The 21,105-nt window shown below is 46.6% G+C and overlaps 1 protein-coding gene across 2 annotated transcripts in view; it reads right to left on the bottom strand.

Annotated features, from left to right (window-relative positions):
- Positions 1-12,423: 12,423 nt before the first annotated feature.
- Positions 12,424-21,105, bottom strand: part of TNS4 (tensin 4) — a 90,312-nt gene continuing 81,630 nt past the window's right edge. Inside the window, exons 12-14 of one of the 2 annotated variants that reach the window (XR_013595006.1) lie at positions 16,920-16,946; positions 13,364-14,952; positions 12,424-13,261 (exon numbers count right to left, since the gene is read on the bottom strand). Coding sequence is in view for 1 of the 2 variants with exons in the window: in XM_078645511.1 (XP_078501637.1) it covers positions 14,820-14,952; positions 16,920-16,946 (160 nt within the window). In the remaining variant the exon portion in view is untranslated. Of the gene's footprint in view, positions 14,953-16,919; positions 16,947-21,105 lie in introns of both variants that reach the window. The other variant, XM_078645511.1, reaches the window with a different exon arrangement.

Raw genomic sequence — 21,105 nt, 5'->3', positions numbered from 1 at the left:
TGAGGCTGCAGGCGTCGTCTGGGTCATCGAGGAGGGTCTTTGGGCACTGGAATTCGGGTGCCTGTCGCCGGGGACATCCTCGTGGTCTTGGGTCACTCGGGCACAGGCCGGGCTCGGCAGGTGCAGAGTGGGCAGGATTCGCAGTTCCTGGCTGGCACCAGGGGTATGGTTGTTGGAGCAGAGCCTCTGCTCAGGGGAGTCCCAGTCTTTGAGAGGGTCAAGGCAGGCAGGTCCTCCGGGTTGTCCAAGGTTGCTGTCTGCAGGAGTCGCCGGGATTTAGCAGAGGCTGGTTCCAGGGTCGACAGGCCGGTAGGGCTGGGGCCAAGTCAGTTGGTGTCGTCCTGTTGTTAGCAGCTGCACGGCGGGTCTTCTTCTTCTAGATCTTCTTTCTTGTTTTCTTATCGGGATCTGAGGAAGGAAGGTTCAGGGTGCCCCTAAATACTGAATTTAGGGGCGTTACAGGTAGGGCAAGGGCAGGGATCAATAGGTCCCTGTCCAGGGGTGGATACACTCCTTAGTCTGCTCCTCTCCTGTGGGAGGGGGGCAGGAGCCTAGCTGTGATTGGGCAGGGCTCCCCATCTTCAAGATGGCCGGAGCCCGGGGTCGTGTTTCACCTCGCCTCCCCCACCTGCGGGGTGGAGTTGGCACAGGCTGGCACACCCCACTTCCTAATGTAGGGTTTCCCGCCAGTCTTCCAGCCAGAGTGGGGGTCAGAACTGGTGGGGGCCCGTTGCTGAGTACAGCAAGTGGTCTGGAGAAGCTCACAAGGGTGGCAGGCCTTTGAAGCTTCCTCCAGCCCATCCTGGGGGAGGAGACCTAGCACCTTGCCGAGGATGTGCATTGTTGCAGGCCCAGGAGAGCGCGGGCTCTCCATCCAGGGGTCCAGCAACATGTCTGCTGTGTGGCAGCCTAAGCAGCCTCTCAGTCCAGACGTGGATTGTAGGTTAGGTTTTCAGGGGGCATCTCTAAGATGCCCTCTGGTGCATTTTAAATTAAATCCCACACTGGCATCAGTTAGGGTTTAATGTGCTGAGATTTTTGATATCAAACTTGTCAGTCTTCAGTGTAGTCATTATGGTGCGGTGGAGTTCGTAATAACAACCTTTCAGTACCATGTACTTTTAATGGCATTACTGCACTTATAGTGCCCAGGAATGGCCATGGGTACTGTAGGGGCACAGGGCTTATGCACCTGTGCCCACACCGCTGGCATAGGGCACCCAGCTAGAGGGGTGACTGAGGTATGACAGGGCAGTGGGTTTTATGGGCATGGCACACAGGGATGTGTGCCATGTCTACTCTTTGTTTAGTTCTGTACTTAGACACTCAGCCTGCAAAGGCAGTGTGGGGATGTCATGGCACAGGGCCCCTAAGGGTGGCACAATAAGTGCTGCAGCCCTTTGGGGTCTTTTCTGGTCACCATGCTCTGGGTACCTAGGGTACCATTTACTAGGGGCTTACAGGTGGCCAGAGATGCCAATTGGGTTTTAGTTTTAACACAGTTTTAGGGAAGGAACACAGGCCCTGGGCACCTGGTTGGCAGGAGCCCAGGGCACACTCAGTCAAAGCACATCAGCAGTTCAGCAAAAAGTGAGGGCATACCAATGCAAGAAAGATGGCACTTTCTCACACAATCCCCCAAACAAAAGGTGATGAGACTAACCTTGACCTAGGGAGTCTTCATTGTCTAAGTGGAAGAACCTGGAAAGTCCATCTGCATTGGCATGGGCAGTCCATGGTCGGTGTTCCACTTCAAAGTCCATTCCTTGTAGGGAGATGGACCATCTTAGTAGTTTTGGATTTTTCCCTTTCATTTGCATTAGCCATCTGAGAGGTCTGTGGTCAGTGTGAACCAGGAAGTGGGTTCCAAACAAGTAGGGTCTCAACTTCTTCAGGGGCCAAACCACAGCAAAGGCCTCCCTCTCAATGGCACTCCAATGCTGCTCTCTGGGGAGTAGCCTCCTGCTTATAAAAGCAACAGGTTGGTCTTGGCCTTCCTCATTGATATGGGATAGGACCGCTCCTATCCCTTGTTCAGGGGCATCAGTCTGCACTATGAACTGCTTGGAGTAGTCTGGTGCTTTTAGAATTGGTGCTGAGCACATTGCTTCTTTCAGGGTGTCAAAAGCCTTTTGGCAGCTAACAGTCAAGTTTAATTTCTTGGGCATTTTCTTGGATGTGGGTTCTGTGAGGGGAGTCACAATGGACCCATATCCTTCCACAAACCTCCTGTAGTACCCAGTCAAGCCAAGGAATGTCCTGACTTAGGTCTGGGTTGTTGGAGCTGCCCACTCCATGATGCTCGGGATCTTGGGCTGTAAGGGGTCTACCTGGCCTCCACCCACAAGGTGGCCCAAGTACACCACAGTGCCCTGCCCTATCTGGCATTTGGATGCCTTGATAGTTAGCTCTGCAAATTGCAGGGCTTGTAAAACCTTCCCAGGGTGGATCAGGTGATCCTGCCAGGTGGAGCTAAAGACAGCAATATCATCAAGATAAGCTGCACTAAAGGACTCCAACCAAGTCAGGTCTTGATTCACGAACCTCTGGAAGGTGGCAGGGGCATTCTTTAACCGAAAATGCATAACAGTAAACTGATAGTGCCCATCAGGTGTGGAGAATGCTGTTTTCTCTTTTGCTCCTGGGGCTATGCCAATATGCCAGTACCCTACAGTTAAGTCAAAGGTACTGAGAAATTTTGCTGCCCCCAATTTGGCTATCAACTCATCTGCTCTTGGAATGGGGTGAGCATCTGTCTTGGTGACAGAGTTGAGCCCTCTATAGTCCACACAGAACCTCATCTCTCTCTTCCCACCCTGTGGATGAGGTTTGGGGACCAGAACCACTGGGCTAGCTTAGGGGCTCTCTGAGGGTTCAATAACCCCTAACTCCAGCATCTTGCTGACTTCAGCTCTGATACTTTCCTTGACTTGGTCTGATTGTCGATAGATTTTGTTTTTGACAGGGTTACTGTCACCAGTGTCCACATCATGGGTACACCAGTTGGTCAGACCAGGGGGTCAGTGAAAAGAGACTAGCATACTGTTGCAAATCTTGCTTGCAGTCAGTCTGCTGATGGGCATAGAGGGAGTCTGAAAAGACTACTCCATCCACTGACCCATCTTTTGGGCTGCAAGAGAGGAGATCAGGGAGAGGTTCACTCTCTGCTTTCTGTTCCTCATCAGTCACCATCAGCATGGTGATGTCAGCCCTGTCATGGTAGAGCTTAAGGCGGTTCACATGGATAACCCTTTTGGGTGTCCTGCTTGTGCCCAGGTCCACTAGGTAAGTAACCTCACTCTTTTTCTCCAGGATCGGATAAGGGCCAATCCATCTGTCCTGGAGAGCCCTTGGTGCCACTGGCTCCAAAACCCACACCTGTTTCCCTAGGTTGAAATTCAACCAGTGCAGCTTTTTGGTCATACCAGTGCTTCTGAAGCTCCTGGCTGGCCTCAAGATTCTTGAATGCCTTTTCCATATACTCAGCCATTCTGGACCTTAGGCCAAGCACATAATCAACAATGTCTTGCTTGGGTTCTTGGAGAGGCCTCTCCCAACTCTCTTTCACAAGACAAAGTGGTCCCCTTACAGGAAGGCCAAACAGAAGTTCAAAGGGGGAAAACCTTACTCCCTTCTGTGGCACTTCTATATAAGCGAAAAGCAGGCATGGCAACAGGACATCCCATCTCCTTTTGAGTTTTTAAGGGAGTCCCATGATCATACCTTTCAATGTCTTGTTATATCTCTCAACAAGGCCATTGGTTTGTGGGTGGTATGGGGTAGTAAACCTGTACTGCACACCACACTCCTTCCACATGTGCTTCAGGTAAGCAGACATGAATTTGGAACCTCTGTCTGAAAGCACCTCCTTAGGAAACCCTACCCTGGTGAAGACACCCAGGAGGGCCTTGGCTACTGCAGGAGCTGTAGTAACCCTAAGGGGAATTGCTTCAGGGTACCTAGTAGCATGATCCACTACTACTGGAATGTTTTTTCCCTGAGGCTATGGGAGGTTCAAGTGGACCCACAATGTCCACCCCTACCCTTTCAAAGGGGAGCCCCGCCACTGGCAGTGGTAGCCGGGGAACCTTTGGGTGGCCACCTGTCTTGCTACTGGCCTGACAGGTAACACAGGAGCTCACAAACTCCTTCACCTTTTGATTCATCTGGGGCCAGTAGAAGTGACTGACTAGCCTTCCCCAAGTTTTGTTTTGCCCCAGATGTCCAGCTAGGGGGCTGTCATGGGCCAAGGTTAGGAGGAACTCCCTGTATTTCTGTGGCACTACCACTCTACTGGGGGCTCCAGGAGTAGGAGTTCCTGCCTCAGGATACAGTAATCCCTCTTCCCAATAAGCTCTGTGGGTACCACTGCCATCTCCCTGTCCTTCTGAAACAGCTTCCTGCCTCAGGCTTTCAAGAGTGGGACAGTCTTGCTAACCCTGGCACAGCTCTTCCCTAGTGGGCCCCCCTGGGCCCAAGAGTTCAACCTGGTAAGGCTCAAGCTCCATGGGCTCAGTTCCCTCTAGGGTTTCCAAGTCCCACAGGCTGGCACACCCCCCTTCCTGACGTAGGGTTTCCCGCCAGTCTTCCCGCCAGAGTGGGGGTCAGAACTTGTAGGGATCAGTTGCTGAGTACAGCAAGTGGTCTGGGAAACCTCACAAGGGCGGCAGGCCTTTGAAGCTTCCCCCTTCCCGTCCTGGGGAGGAGACCTAGCACCTCGTCCAGGAATGTGCATTGTTGCAGGCCCAGGAGAGCGGGGGGCTCTCCACCCAGGGGTCCAGCAACATGTCTGCTGTGTGGCAGCATAGGCAGCCTCTCAGTCCAGATGTGGATTGTAGGTTAGGTTTTCAGGGGGCATCTCTAACATACCCTCTGGTGCATTTTACATTAAATCCCACACTGACATCAGTGCGGGTTTAATGTGCTGAGAAGTTTGATATCAAACTTGTCAGTCTTCAGTGTAGCCATTATGGTGCTGTGGAGTTCATAATGACAACCTCCCAGGACTATATACTCTTAATGGCATCATTGCACTTACAGTGCCCAGGAATCGCCCTGGGTACTGTAGGGGCACAGAGCGCATGCACCTGTGCCCACACTGCTGGCATAGGGCACCCAGCTAGAGGGGTGACTGAGGTATTCCAGGGCAGTGTGTTTTGTGGGCATGGCACACAGGGATGCCATGTCGACTCTTTGTTTAGTTCTGTACTTAGACACTCAGCCTGCAAAGGCAGTGTGGGGGTGTCAGGGTACAGGGCCCCTAAGGGTGGCACAATAAGTGCTGCAGCCCTTAGGGGTCTTCTCTGGTCACCATGCCCTGGGTACCTAGGGTACCATTTACTGGGGGCTGACAGGTGGCCAGAGATGCCAATTGGGTTTCAGTTTCAACACAGTTTTAGGGAAGGAGCACAGGCCCTGGGCACCTGGTTGGCAGGAGCCCAGGGCACACTCAGTCAGAGCACATCAGCAGTTCAGCAAAAAGTAGGGGCATACCAATGCAAGAAAGATGGCACTTTCTCACAAATGTTATGTTTTGTTTTGCTAATAAATTTGCCACAGTTTGACAAATGTTCGTTAATTTGTCAAAAATATTGTGCAACTCACTTCAGCTGCTGTGTAGAAAGTTAAGGGCTGATTCGTCAAGGGAGGGCCAAGAAATAGGGGGGAGAGGGGGGGGGGGCAAGCACCTTTTTCGCATGCAATTTCCAATATGGATTTTAAACATGACTACAGCCCAAACTGCTGAATGGAATTACACCAAATTTGGCAGAAAGCTAGATCTTGATCCAGAAAGAGTGCTTATTGTAATTTTATGTAAATCTTTTTAGTAGTTTTGGAGTTGTTAAAGAAAAAACATGTGTGTATATCTAGAGACACGGATCCACCACTGTGGACTGTGAATGCACGTGACAGCATCAATGTTTGACCGCCACCACTTCAACCAGGAAGTGATGGCCGACATCTTAGGACTCAGTTTACAAGGTTTGTCTGGTTTGCGCCTCAAGTATATATGTTGGGCCTCATTTATGAGGCTGTGAGTCACTTTTACGCCGCCGGTGCGTCACTTTTTGAGACGCACCAGCAGCTTAAAAAATGTTCCTTGCTGCACTGTATTTACAAAGTGACGCATCTAGGTAGATGCGTCACTTTGTAAACCCCTGTGCCACATTATACCGCGCCAGGTATAATGTATGCAGGGGGGGCGTTCTGACACAAGAAAGGGTCATAGAAGTGACGCAGGGAAATCTATGAGATTTCACTGCGCCACTTCTAGGACTCAAATGCGTCAAAATCTTACGCCTGCCTCACAGCAGGTGTAAGACTGATGCAGGCCCTTTCACATGGGGCTTGCCCCATGTGAAAGGATACATTGCCGGAGTTGCGTCACTTTTGTGACACACTCCAGCAATGCGTCACTTTTGCGCCATACAGATACGTCAGAAATACTGACGTATCTGTACCTCCTTGCGCAATGATGCGTCATACTGTAAATATGACGCATCATTGGTGTCGCAAGAAGGGCGCAGTGAAAAGTGAAGCATCGCTGTTTTCATGCAGCGATGCATCACTTTTCATAAATGAGGCCCGTAGTGTTTAATGCCTCGGAGAAAAGAATCCCGAAGTCTAATACGTTTCTTCAGTATCTTGGTTTGTATTTGTTTATTATCATAAGTACTGGAGCACGCATTTGTCCATATGGCCGGCATGCCGAGGGCTTCCATAAGGCTAATTCATTAAGATGAGAGAACATTGTATTTATATTGAGCAGATCACATACAAGTTATATAGGGAAACACAGTGAGTGGTAAGGTGATGTAAAGACATATTCAAAGTGAAATAAATTGAGCATAATAGAAGTAAAAAGTAGAGTAACCTGTGTTGGAGCCCAAATTGTAGAGTGGAAATAGAGAAAAGTCATGTGTCATAAGCCCAGTAGTCCAACACCACAGTAAAACAGGATGGGATCAGGAATAAAGGGTTACCTGAGTGTGGAAGGCTATAGGAAGTTAGGGGATGTGTAGATGCGAGTGGTGGACATAGTAGTGGTCAAAGAGGAGAGAAGCCGGACAAAAAATGAGTTGAAAAGGTAAGTCAACATGAACTAAAAGAATCTATATATTTCAGTTTAAGAGCTTCCAAAAAGAAACATTTTAAATCTAGACAAAAGTACATTATGCTGCAAGGTCATCAAAGTAGGTATTAATAATAGGCATAATGAGGGCAGGGAGACTCATGGCAAAAAGAAATCACATGTATGATACACAAAAAAGTATAGAAAGCGTCCTTGTTTCGGGCTAATTTAGGGTCCGAGGGTCTGGGTTTGTCAAGGAAGGGGTAAGACAATATAAAGCCTAATAATATATACATTAACAGATAAAATTTTCCAAAAGAAAGATTTGCATCTAAGCACAAGTATATTGCGCTGCAAGGTTGTGTAGTCATCAGATTAAAGGCCGAAAGACTCATGGCAGAAAGAGATCACTTATATATATATTACACAATAAGTATAGGGGGCGTCCCTTGTGTCGGGCCAATATAAGGCTCAAGGAATTGATTGTGTCAGGTAAGGGTGAATGGGATTAATGGAACCGAAATAGTGCTAAGGTTATGAAAAGATTCGAGGTCTGTGAAGGGAAGGGGGGGAGAGGTGGTAAGTCAAAGAAATTAAAGGAGAGGGTGAAAGTAGCCACAAGGGAGCTGCAGTTCGGAATACTCCTAACGGGTGTGAGATGGAAAATACTCTTGCCTGCTGGGAGCGGACATTTCATCTGTTTCCCTGCCTGCACTGAAGTGGGTAGGGAAACAGATGAAAACATTTCCCCTGCCCACAGGGAGCAGAATTTTTAGCTGCTCCTTGTGGGAAGGAGCAATGCCTCGCCTCGGCTGGAGGTTGGGAGATAGCTGGGGCCATTGGGGCCCTGGGGCTCCCCTCGTGGACCTCAACCATACTGTGGTGAGTGCCCTGGTTGGGCACCAGGGCACTCACCCTTTGTTGGCCAGGACATTGGGGATCGGGTCCCCAGATCCTGAACCGGCCCAAGATGGGGGCTGTGTGCCACTCTCCAACTTTTGTTCAAAAGGCTGGGCCCCGGGTGATGAGGTCTCAGGGGCCAACATATGCCATGGTGACATTGAATGGGGCCCAGGAAAAGGGTCACTGAGGCCGATATTGACCCTCCCCATTTAAATAGGTGCAGGGCTCCGGGGGATGAGGTCCCTGGTGCTAAAAGCGGTCAGGCAAGGGATATACGTGCCCCCCTCCTCCCATTAAACATGCCGGGCACAGAGGATGGGGAACCCGAAGCCAAAATCGGTCCAGGGAGGGGGCCATGTGGGGTGGGGGGTTGGCCACAGGGTTTGTTCGGAGGACAGGTCTTGTGGCCAACCTGCTGCTGCACACGGCTGCAGCATGGGGTTGGCTGCATGGGTGGTGTTGGCTACTGGTTCAGGCCACAGTCTAGACCGTGAGGACAACCACCGCTATGCACGGCTTAAGTCTGTGTGCAGTGTTGGATTGGTTGCATGCGGAGGGTTGGCTGCATGCGGGGGGTTACGTGCTTGGCCTGGTCGCACTATAACTCGTGCTGTAAGGCCACAATAACATGTGACCTCGCCATGCACTGCTAATTACACTACATAGTACATCAGTCATGTTGTCTTCTGTAGCACAATTGATAATATCACTGCAACATTTACAATAAAATTAGTTATGAGTTATAGTTTAATGAAATAACTATAACTGCTGAATTTCTAGCATTTTATGTGTGTAAAATCTGAAGCTTACTTTAACGTCCCTGTAACGTTTGGTTTCTTTGTGAATTTCTAAGGGTTTTTAAATCTATTTCTTAACTATAACATCCCTGTAACCTTTGTTTTTATATATAAATATATATAAATAACCTACTGGCGATAGTAGGTAGTTATAGACAGTTTCCATAGGAAACGCATTTTTTGTTTTGCCAATAACTTTGGTGCTGTTTAATGAATCTTCACAAAACATTCAATACACTTCCCCTTTTTGGCTCAGCTGTTGTGTTTGAAGTTTCAGAGTGATTCTTGAAGTGGGGGCTGAGAAAAAAGGGGATCCCAAAACACATTTTCCTAATGTTATGTTTCATTTTTTAAACAACTACAGCCCGAACCGCTGAACGCAATTACACCGAATTTGACAGAAAGCTAGATGTTGGTCCAGAAAGTGTGCTTTTTGTGATTTGATGTAAATCTGTTCAGTAGTTTCAGAGATATTTAAGTTAAAAAAATATAGATATCGGGGTACACAAGTCCTTTCAGTGGACTTGCCGGATCCTACTGAAATTTGATTGGCTGCCAACACTTCAACCAGGAAGTGTTAGCAGCCGTGTTGGGACTGGGCTTGAAACCTAGTCCCAAAAGAGTTGTAAAAATAAAGAAATGGGGCAGTTTAGGAATAACCTGACCGTCCTTATATGGTGGGGGTCCCTCAGGGACCACCAGCTCCCCCAGGCTTCTTTTTAAACAAATGCAGGGACGGCCCTTACGGCTTCCCTCACTGCCCTGGGGACTGCCACTTCACCAGGCCTTATTTTTTATAAATAGGGTACCTCCTGGACCCTCCCAGCCCCGGGGACCACTACCTCTCTGGGGCTTTACCTTTGGGCAAAGCGGGGGATGTGCGGAGCACCCAGCAGCCCTTGGGGAAGGCACCTACCCAGAGCTTCAATTTTAACTAATGCATGGGGCACACATGGACCCCTCGAAGGCTAGGAACCACCACCTCGCTGAGTCAACTTCTAAGAAACGGAAGGGGGCACCCAGCCCCACTCCTGGAGCCATACATGGCCCTGGGGACTGCCACCCCAGGGCCAGCTTTTGTTATGTCCCGGGGTGCCCACCCCTGTGTCATTGCTATTTGCTATGGCTTAGCAGGAGCATTACCGCTCCCGCCAAGCCATCGTAAACTGTGCTTGCATCGAGAAAGCGAGAGCATTTTTGCTTTTGCTTACTCTTACTTCCCCATACAATTGTAGGTCGTACTAATATTGTTCAAATATAACACTCCAGCAGTGTGCTGCATTTTCAGTCTCTTTTTTTCATACTATTTACAAATATTTTTTTAAAGATTTAGGGCCAGATGTAGGTGGCCAAATAGCGAGCACTAACGCTGAAATTAGCAGAATTTCAGCGTTTGCCATCGCTATTTGGCTGCGAGCAATGTAGGTGAGTTTAAACCTACTAGCAAAATAAGGAATCGCAAAATTGTGATTCCTTATTTTGCTCTTGCATTTAAGGAATCGGTAATTGCGTTTACTTAAATGCAATGTAAGTAGCACAAAAGAAAGTGCACTTTAGCCTTAAAGTTGGTGGTAATTAGCGATTTTCTTTAAAAAAACACTTTTTTTAAAGTGCCATGTGGCACACATTCATGCCCTTAGGGCATGTTTGTGTGCCACATGTGCACACATGCACATTTCAGGGGTGCAACAGGGTGTCCTTTTGACACCATGGCACCCTTGAAATAGCTCCCGCTATTTGGGATTCTTTAATAGCGAATCGCAAATAGTGAATATCTTCCCATTCATTCCTAAGAGCCTCCCAGCCCATAGGAATGAATTGGTAGGTATTCCTTATTAGCGAATCTCAATTTGTGATTCGTTATTAAGGAATATTAAGGAATCGCCAATATTTTAGCAATTCCTACCTACATTCAATTTTGCGAGTCCTTATTAGTGAATCGGTAAAATTCGCTATTAAGTATTCACAAATTTGATTTTACCTACATCTGACCCTTAATGAATTTGTGATTTTCTTCACTTGGGTGAGATAATCACACAGACTCAGTTGTTAGACATTAAGGGCCTCATTATGATGTTGGACGGAAAACCATCTGACAGTTCATCGGAGGCTTTCTGCTATACCTCAGAGGTTTCCTTTTGACCGCCTTGTTACGATATTGGCAGTCGGAGGGAATCCCGCAGGGTGATTCTGCTCCGCTTCCGATAGGCTCACGGAGCCCCTCAGGGCGTCTCTCAGACAGATTATCCCCAAATGCACCATCAGCAGGATTATGATGTCCATTTCTGGCAGCCTTTCCATGTTGGCCTTTCTGACATGGAAAGGCTATGGGAAAGTGACTTTGGGGACCCCTAGCAGGGCCCTGTACCCTTGCTGTCTTCCGTATAATTTCTGGGGGGCATTGGTGGTGCCTCCCAAACTTCAATGCCCCGTGAGACAGGCACCACAGGCATGCCACAAAAGGATAGATGTTTTAAAATTTTATTTTTTCTATTGAGGAATGTGCTGCCACCTGAAGCACATGCCACAATAGAAAATATTCACTCTCCGACCGATGTGGAGGCAGTCGCATCATAATATGGGAAGCGGGACCGCCAACTCCTTGTCGGGCAGTCCCATTTCCGCTATGTCGGACGAACGATCGTCAGGCCAACATTGTAATCACCAAGGAGACTTGTTCTGTTTGTAAGTCCGTGTCTGTGCAGCAGATATATATCCAGGCCTAAAGCCTGTGAAACAGAGACCTGAATAACACAAACAAGCCAATTTGTCAGATTTAGCTTGAGAAAGCTCTATACTTAATGAAGCATGGCAGGGGATTGATTGGGATACTCAGCACAACCACATTAGCTATATTTTAGGGCATATCCAGTCCTATTCTTTGTACCATCTCCAGCTCAAAAATGTTCCATCTTCCAAAAGTCTCCATACATTTGGTGTAAAATATTTATATTGGTATTTTTGTTAATCAGGATAGGGAATATACGTGTGGGGGTGCCTTATGGTCGTTAAGTGTTAGATGTATGTTTTCAGTTCATTAGTAAACTTGCATACTAAGACACTCTTAGTCAGATTGGTATCACATGGTCTTTTCTACTGCTTGGATATCATATTTTTAATAGCAATAAAAATTAAAATCTGAAACCCCCACTGAGCTCTGAATGCCTTAAGAAAAATATGTTCATAATGTGTATAGAACAAACTCATCACATATCATTTCTAGAGTTTTATACTCCATCATGGAAAATTTACAGAAAATGTCCAATAAAGACAAGGGAAATAAAGAAATTACTACTTTTTTTAAATTATTTGTGAAACTTCATAACATTTTCTTTTTTGATGTGTGGGAGTAATTTGATCAAATTATTGCATGGCAGAAATATGCATGTCATTCCTGTGGCTCGTATGAAGTTGTTGTTTTCAAGAGCTAGGTCTGCTTTGTCAAAAACAATAAGTTCCCTTCCTTATTTTCACTGCTTACCACATGTTCCATGCAAGTGTTTTTATTCCTCATTTTTTAATAATTCTTTTAATAGCACATCTAGCATATCCCTCATGTGGATTTTAGGTTTTACTATAAGAACAAAATAGTAGACAGCACTCAGCACAAATCACAGAGTTTCAGCCAATAAATATTCTGAAATCAAAATGTGTGTTTTGTTAAAGCTTTATTTAAGAAAATAACATATATAAAATCTGCTGAGCTATGACAAATGACCAATGCAGTATGTTGGCATAATGTGCTACCTAGAATCACTAAATAAAAAAAAGCGATAATGTTTAGAAATATTAGATGAGAACACTGATACTTAAATGTAAAATGGATATCAATAAAAAGACCAGCAACAAAAGAGGACCTAAGACAACATCACACTGAATTAAATACATGCACCGAAATTGCAGTAAGGAAACTGTGTGAGTGTTTGGGCTATTCCCAATACATTATGCCATAGGGCAGGACATTATTTTTTGTACGATCTGCTTGCAGCTAGAAAACACCAATTGCTCAACAAGAAAGTATACAATAATAAAACATTTTAAAATTCAAATAATGTAGACAAGGTCATCACTAAAACAATAGCCATTATCGCAGTAGAAAATGCTTAGTGTATAGGAAACATAGACCATGGGCCTTTTAAGTGCTCTTGTTTTCAATAAAATAACTTTCAACTGAACAACTGTGGGAGGCAGGGGAGGTTTACATCAGTGAAAATGGAGGGCGAATACTGAATTAAATCCAAAGACTTAGAACGGGGAAGGACTGGCAAGGCCTCACTGTGGAGAGACTGACTGTTAACATCTTTCAACTGCAATGCTGCTGCTGTTGTTTTTGGAAACAAAGCACAGCCCAGAAAGAGCTGATCCATCAGCTGTATTTGAGACAATTCTTATCTGTCTTCAGATGCTTGCCCAGCTTCCAATGGATGACATAAGAAAATATACCTCAATTTATGCCTTAAATGCGTATCGATCTCGGAGAACATAGGGGCTTATTTGCAAGCCCCTTGTGCTGCCAGAGCGTCACTTTTAATATGGGAAAAAGTGACACACTGGTGGCGCGAGTGGCTTGTAAATAAGCCCCATAGAGTACAAGGGAAACACTGCAACTGTGAGTCACAGAAAAATATCCAGTCTGATGCAGAAAGTGCTGTTATCCTGTGGTAAAAGACTATTCAGGGTAGAGGGTCAAGGATGCAAGGGTGAAGAGTCTTTAGAATCGGCATGCGAGTGCTATATGAAGGCCACTTTAGACAGCTGCCTTACAGTGCCTCCACATGAAGCCAAAAGTACATTACAACAAATGTATCAAAAAAGCAAAATACAATGTTTTCTTGTGCTTCGAAAATCCTTCAGCAAAGCAGGGGGACAGTGCTTAACGGAAATACCGTGTTTGTAGCTTTCGTCCCCTTTCGGCATATCTCACCAATGACTCCCCACGGTAACTGATTTAACCCTTTGGGTGCTGGTGACGGAACCACTCTGTCACCAGCCACGGACGGGCTGTGCTAATGATGGAGTGGTTCCGTCACGGCCCCGCCGCCACGCCTGTGCGGCAGCGATTTCGCGCCTGCGCTGAGCGTTCTATTGAGCGGGCGGAACTGTGACGGAACCACTCCGTCACAAGCACAGCGCGCCCGAGGCTCGTGACGGAGTGGTTCCGTCACGAGCATGGCGGCGCCGCGCGGCCCCGCTACCCCCTAGCGCTGCGGCGGAATTACCGCTGCAGCCAAGGGGTTAATTTATTTTGCAGCATTCAAGACAGGAGACTAACCAGTGCATCATTCTTACCAAGTAGCAGACTCCTCCCACTGCACACATGTAGACCTCCTTTAATCAAACCCTCTCTGCTGGGCCCTTGTTTATTTAAAGTGCATTTCAGGAAGCAAGGAGTTGTGACATTTGCACCTTTTGGAGGAATGTAACAGGGAGACAATCCTATTGCCCACAAGAAGTGATTTGTGGTTCCTGGGACTACAAAGACTTGGAAGTATTGTGAGTGGAGAGCAAAACCCAGTCAGGTTTTAATAACTTCCCCAAAAAATATGGCAGAGGAACATGTACGTATAATGAATTTTAGTGCACACTGTTTCATATTTGTTGGTCACTCTGAAACACCAGCAGGAGGTTACTATCATTGATTCATTGAACAAACCTCTAGTGACAAAATCATAACCTTGCAGTGGGTGCATTGTGGCTCTGGAGAGTTATAGAGTTTACAACCTTAAAGGTTGTAGATTTATATAGCGCAGCTTATCACCCATGAAGGTATCCAGGCGCTGTCCATGGGCACCTCAAGGTCCTCAATGATCAGTCAGTGAGTCTCACTGAGGATGCAGGGCGTGCTTTGGCGGTCCCTGTCTGAGGGATCCTACATCTCAGTCATGCAGGTTTCTATCACGCATGGAGCTGCGCCCAGGGATGAAAGAGGGCCTGCCTCTTTCAAGCGTCCTCGCATCCTTGGATACTGAACTGCCGGCAGCTCAATGTACACCATTGTCTTTTCAGCAGAGTCAGAGCAGCTGGTCAATGGCCCATATCTTGCTTTCTCATGGGCTTTGCAGCAGGCTGCCCAGCAGCCCGATGATTGGAGAAACTGGCTGCACAATGTCGTACTCAGCAAAGAGATGGCAGGTATTCTCCTTGGAATCTGTCTGGCTCTTCGCCACGAATCCGAAGATCCTAAGAAATCAAATAAAAAGAGTCAAACGTCTGAGCCTGGACCATGTTTTCCACAAAAGCAAAACTATAAGTGGGAAAACCACACTGACTGAATATTGAATTACATGTTATGCACACGGTAGCCAGCACAGTATCTCATGGTGCCTCTTTGGGATGGCTATCAGCTTTCTAAGAGTATCATGAACTTTGGGTACTAGAGCCTTAATGAAGAGTTTTACCAAAATGATGAAAGAAGGTTGCATGCTGACCTACATTACCTTCGTGCTTGACTATATCTGCCCACTGCCACCATCAGATCTCCTCTCGACTCCCTCTCTCTAACCTACTGACCCTCGATCTCCCTTAATGCCTCTTGCTACTTAATTTTTTCTTGAACCTCTTTTCTGAGTGACCTGATACCCATCTTCCTGCCTGCCTGACCTGCCCCTTCTGTGAATACTTCTTCTTGGATACGTCTTTCATTGCACACTGGCTGCTCTTTTTGCCAAATGTATCATCTGCCCAGCCAAAATAGATGTGAATGTATTCACGGTTTCGAGTAAGGCTGGCAAGACGGTGAGCCTCTGAATATAATTGTACGAGGCTACCTGTCTTTATCCTCTAATGACTTTCTTCGTGGAGAAGTGTGGCTCACTGGTTAGAGGCGGCAGACCCGTAAGCAGAGAACGGCCCGGGACCAGGGTTCGATTCCCGACGCGGCAGGGTCGTGGACCAGGGTCAGCGGACTCGATAATTCTCGCCTCGGTGCCTATTCTAGTCAGAAACCACACTCGGCAACTCTGGGCATCAGCTTGCCTCATCTTCACAACGGCCCCCCCAGACCGCCGGGGATGCTTGGTCGCACCTTAGAGATACCCATCAGGGACCATCTCTCAGGGTGAGCCAGGACGGGTTCCCCAGCGGTCGAAGCGTGGAGATACTCCTCCGGGAGTCGATTCCTAGCGCTATATAAACCCACAATTAAATTAAAATTAAATTAAATTTGTCTACTGACCATTCGATTATGTACTTGTATTTAAAAAGTAGACTCACTATATTTTGCGAGAAACAAACATTATTCTTGGCAAACATTATTCTTGCAGTTTACCATAAATATATTAACACTAAGCATCGGGTGGCATTGTGTACAGTAAAAACTCTACACACATTTCATAACTTTGATAAGTTTGAATTTAATAATGCACTTCATAAAAAATGAATGTAATGCTTAACTTAGTATAAAAAGTCTAAACTGTATTACAATTATTTATTACAACGAATTAAACACATTCTTAAGTGTATTGCAAATTAACTCAAAATATAAATATTAGTTAGGGTGAGTGTTGCTATAAATAATATCTAAAAAAAATAATATTTTTCAACTAATCAACAATTTAACAAAGTTCATTTTAGCATGCAGTGTATTGTATGTGTTCATTTATAATCTTTACTTAATATTTGTTTGAAAAAAAAGTCGTCTATTCTTCCATTAGTTAAATGCCATTTCGTTAAACAGCACTGAAACCTGTCCACACTTCCAAAAATAATTAATTGGAACGGGCATGGTCGAAGAAACGTATAAATCTGACAACCCATATTCATATTACATTTTTACATTAAAATAATGTTATTTAATTTAAGAAAAACAACTTTAATACATTTCCCAATGTTTACCTATATTTTCCTAAATGTAGACAGAGATATCCAAAAACAGGTGGAAAGTTACCAATTGCAAATCTACTATGGTAAATGCAGTTATAAAACTCTCCACCCTTTCAACTAAGTCCACATCTAGGTGTAAATCTCTGCCCACAAATTGTGAATAGCAAAAAAGTGGGGAATTAAACCTGGTTTAGAAATAAATCTACACGTATACACATCTACAAATGCAAACTAACTTTTGTAAATTGGGCCTTTTATTGGAAAGTTTGCAATCCTTTTATAATGAGGGGACATGTGTACATGGTGTTGCAGCTCTGGTAGCTTACCTGGAAGATCGACACTGTTTTTGCCATCTGAAAAAGAGACAAAAAAGTATTTTTAAGGACGTGCATTGTATTAGGAAGCATCTCGCAATGGTAGATGGAAACTTAAACTCGGGCATCATTGAAGGAAGAAGTACATTTCCAGTGTAAATCAATGCTCAAAATAACATTTATGTATGTAATAATGTAAGTTTAACAATAACAAAGATAAAACAGTACATTGCAGAGTGGAGTGCTTCTTCAGAAATAATCCTTGTGTAATTCTGAAGGATTTATTACTGAAGTATGCCAATCCCTAGCATGTTGAATTGAATTTTGAGAACATTTTAACATGACACACTGAAGTAGTTACTTCATACACAATTATAGATGGGCTAGTGAATAACTTGGATGTTTTTCACCAAGGGGTTTGGAGTGAAATCAGATAGACAAAAAGAACAAACTTCGATTTGTCTATGATGTCACCCAGAACCCTGAAATGTAAAACTTTCAGAGTATTCCTTTTTAGCTATCTGTAATTTCATATTATTAATGCAGTGAATAACCAGACTAAGAATCTGGTATTCACCCTCAGGGACAGCCCTACATACCATTTACATTTGTGTACTTTTTTATGGAGTTTGTTTTCTTGTTCTTTGTCCTGCTAAATATGTGATTTTTCATGTTGATGCACCAGAGGGTCCTTGGTCATTCTCACCTTCAGATCCATTTTGATTTTAATATTCAATAAATAGATTTATGTCATTGTTACTTAACATGTGCACTCCATTGGCTGGTTTGTATTGGGATAAATGTGAAGTCTTCATTTGAACCCACTTTAAGATTTGCCTTTGCACGGGTGACAAAGAATAAATTAAAGAAAGCTGCGTTACTAAGATAAAGAGTGAAAAGAGCAATCCTGATGTTTAGTCTTATAACACAATACACTTTTACGCGTTTGTTGGAATATTGAGAGTGGCCCAGACAATCAGGTTACTTGCTATGGCTTCGGAATATCATCTCCAAAATATCATTTCACATTAATATTGTGGTCAAAATACCATAAGTACCAAAATCTCGAGGGCGAAAATATTGAGGTTAGTATATAGCTTTTCATTTGTCAACAATAATATCGATGTTTCAAATATTGCTTTATATATTTTGGTAGTTATTCTAATTTTATGTATTTATTTGTATTGTGTTTTGTTTATATTTTTGTTGCAATTTATTGGGATATATAAATTAAATTATTGTTCTTTTATAATATTAAATGGTATGTATCAGTTATATATGTTATTTTTTCAGGGTCTGGGGTTTATTGTGGTAACAGATGGACATCGTTTTATTAAATAGCTGTACTAAATAATATTCAGTGATTTTTGGGTTTCGCCTGCCGAAGGCTGCGCTCTGCGCAGCTCTTCAGCGCAGGTGAAATCCTATGTCGTCAATAAGGACTCCTGGAACGTCCCCCGGCTCTCATTGGCTAGCTCCATAAATGGAGGCTAGCCATTGAGTGCCGGATCTGTCCATCAAGGCTGGACCAGATTCGGGGGCGTTCCGGAGATTTTTTCCCAGGGCGGAGTTACGTTTTTTCCCGTTCCCTCCCCTTTCACTGAAAGTGAATTCAGAAGCGCTGTCCTCTCCCGCCCCCTCCCGCCGTCCGTCCCGCTCCCTCCCTGTGCCTTTCCGCCCCCCCTCGCTGTCCTGGCAATGTTTCCGGCCGTTTCCGGCCGTCCGTGTCCTCTCCCGCCCCCTCCCTGTGCCTTTCCGCCCCCCCTCGCTGTCCTGGCAATGTTTCCGGCCGTTTCCGGCCGTCCGTGTCCTCTCCCGCCTCCTCCCTGTGCCTTTCCGCCCCCCCTCGCTGTCCTGGCAATGTTTCCGGCCGTCCGTGTCCTCTCCCGCCCCCTCCCTGTGCCTTTCCGCCCCCCCAGTACAGCTCAGAGTCCTGGCTGGTTCCGGTGCACATTGGCTTGAAGCGCCAAGGCAGGGTGAGAGCAGCGAATTCGCACTGCAAGTGGGACTGAAGCAGTGTAGCCACCTGCCGTCACTGCCTGTGTTCACTTCATGACTCTTAACACAAGACTTTTTTGTGTGCGCGAGAGTGTGTGAGAGGCAAGGGGGCGGACGGTCTGGCAGCTCGTTTCAGTGGGGGATGATTTATCTGGAGGAACATTGAGGAGGAAGAAAGGACGGCGACGCCAAGGAACGGACACCCCCCTTGTCAAGCCCCCCGACACTCAGCCGCCGCCTGGGGGCCGCAGTAGGGAGCATGCTGATCTTGCTCTTCTGGATTTTGACTCTCTCGGACACTCTGTCTCAAGGTAGGACCCGAACTTCTGCCATCTTTTGTGCGGGGCTGTGCTTTGTGCTCGAGTCTGGGCGACGTCCCCGCTGCCCGGCTGGGGGTAGAAAAGGCAGTGGGTGCCCCCGGTAAAGGGGGGGGTATGGAGTGTGGGGAGAGAGCCTGTGGTCTCTGAGTTCCTGTGTTTCCACTAGAAGTGCCCCGCATCATGTGCTCGGTGTTAGATACGAGCTGAGACAGCCACAGAAGTTCACACCGATGTCTGGGCGCACATCGCTTGGGGCCGCCTTCAGTGCGCTGAGAGTGTGTTTAGAGCCTAGAGGAGGGGGTAGGAGCAGCAACGTGTCTGACACCCAAGTCACTTATTTACAGATCTGTTGTTGGGGGAATTGTATCCGGGCTTAGGGGGGTATATATGGATTGGGGAGGTCAGAATGTTCCTAAAATGCAGCATTTCTGCTGTTAAGTTGTTTGATGGAGGGAGTGATGTTCCACTACCAGGAGACTTCAGTGTGTGCCCAGAATGATCGTCTCTGTGCGTTAGATCCGTTTGGTGGCGGGGGGTCACTCGGACCAATGGAACTCGAGAAAGGGGCATGTTGTGCCAGTTTTCAAGATTTCGTGCTTCCCTTATTGTGCGGGTGCCAGGCTCGGGCGGGCTCCCTAGAAGAGGCCCCATGAGGGTCCAGCGGTCAGTCCTGGTTCTCCGAGGCAGTTCGGGTCTTTGATATTGCCTCCCCGCTTCCTGTGTCTTTTGGGTGGGAGGAGGCGAGGTGGCAGGCCACGACAGGGTCTGAAACAGAGCGGTGTTGCCTTTACACGTGAAACTTTGCATCTCTTTTGCACGGCGATCACTGATGGGATAGGAGATGGAGTCAACGTTTGCTTTTGTAATTTGTTCACTTGTAATTTTCTCCTCATGTATCACTACTGTTGCTATTGTGAAGCGCTCGGACACCTTCGGGTAAAGTCCGCGCTATATAAAAACGCATAAAAAAAGGAAATAAAAAAACCCAGAAAGAAACACTGCTGATATTCCCCCACCGGTGTCGCCGGCACAGGTGTGGCGTCCTGCATGCGGCCTGCAAGGAGGAACGCTAGAAGCCAGCTGCGCTGCATTAAAGGTACATGCAGATCGGAGACCTCAGTCCGGCCTACTCCCTGGGTGCAGGCCGCTCCAGGTCCGTGCCCAAGCTGCACCCAGTCAGGAAGTGGCAACTGCCCCAGAGCAGCAAGCGGCCCCTCCCCTACCTAAAGGAGTGAGCAATCCCAGGAGTCTGGAGCAACTGCGGGAACAAGGTGTGGGAGAGTATCCTTAGCGTCCAGGGAGAGGTAGTGAATTTACCCACCGGAGTGCGCACAGCCCCCGGATACAAGCAGTTGCATATAGCCTTCCGCGCCCGGTAGGGGCACCTGCATCCCCAGCCAGCGCAGCCAAGGCGTCCGAAGCAGCAGTGGCCATAAACCGCAGCTTCAGCAGGTCGCAGAACCTGCGCTTCCTGGAGAGTAACAGCACCGTGGAGGTGAAGAGTAAGGTGAGTGGGTTCAGCTCTCAATTGCACTGAGGTACTGGTACTCTCTTTCCGTGCAGCTCCTGCAGTCTGGAGACTGGAGGCTGCGGTGTAAATTATACCTGGGAATCCCTGGAATGTCAGGTGCCGGGGCATCTAGTACCAGCTCTCTTTCCCCACTTTGGACCTAACCCCTTCCATATGCGCCTCTGTGACAGGACACAGCAGAGCTGGAGACTAAGATCTCAACATTCTGTATGTTTCTACATTGTTATTTGCAAAGTATCAGTTTGCTTGATAAAGTTCATTGAATAGTGGGGTCTGGCCATATTTGTTACTTGCTTGTGTTCCTGGAGTACACGGTTTCTCAATTTCATTTTGCACAACATAGGCTGTT

The sequence above is a fragment of the Lissotriton helveticus genome, chromosome 5_1 (genome assembly GCF_964261635.1).
Source record: "Lissotriton helveticus chromosome 5_1, aLisHel1.1, whole genome shotgun sequence".
NCBI classification, from domain to species: Eukaryota; Metazoa; Chordata; class Amphibia; order Caudata; family Salamandridae; genus Lissotriton; species Lissotriton helveticus.
This window is presented reverse-complemented; position numbering and strand designations above follow the sequence as displayed.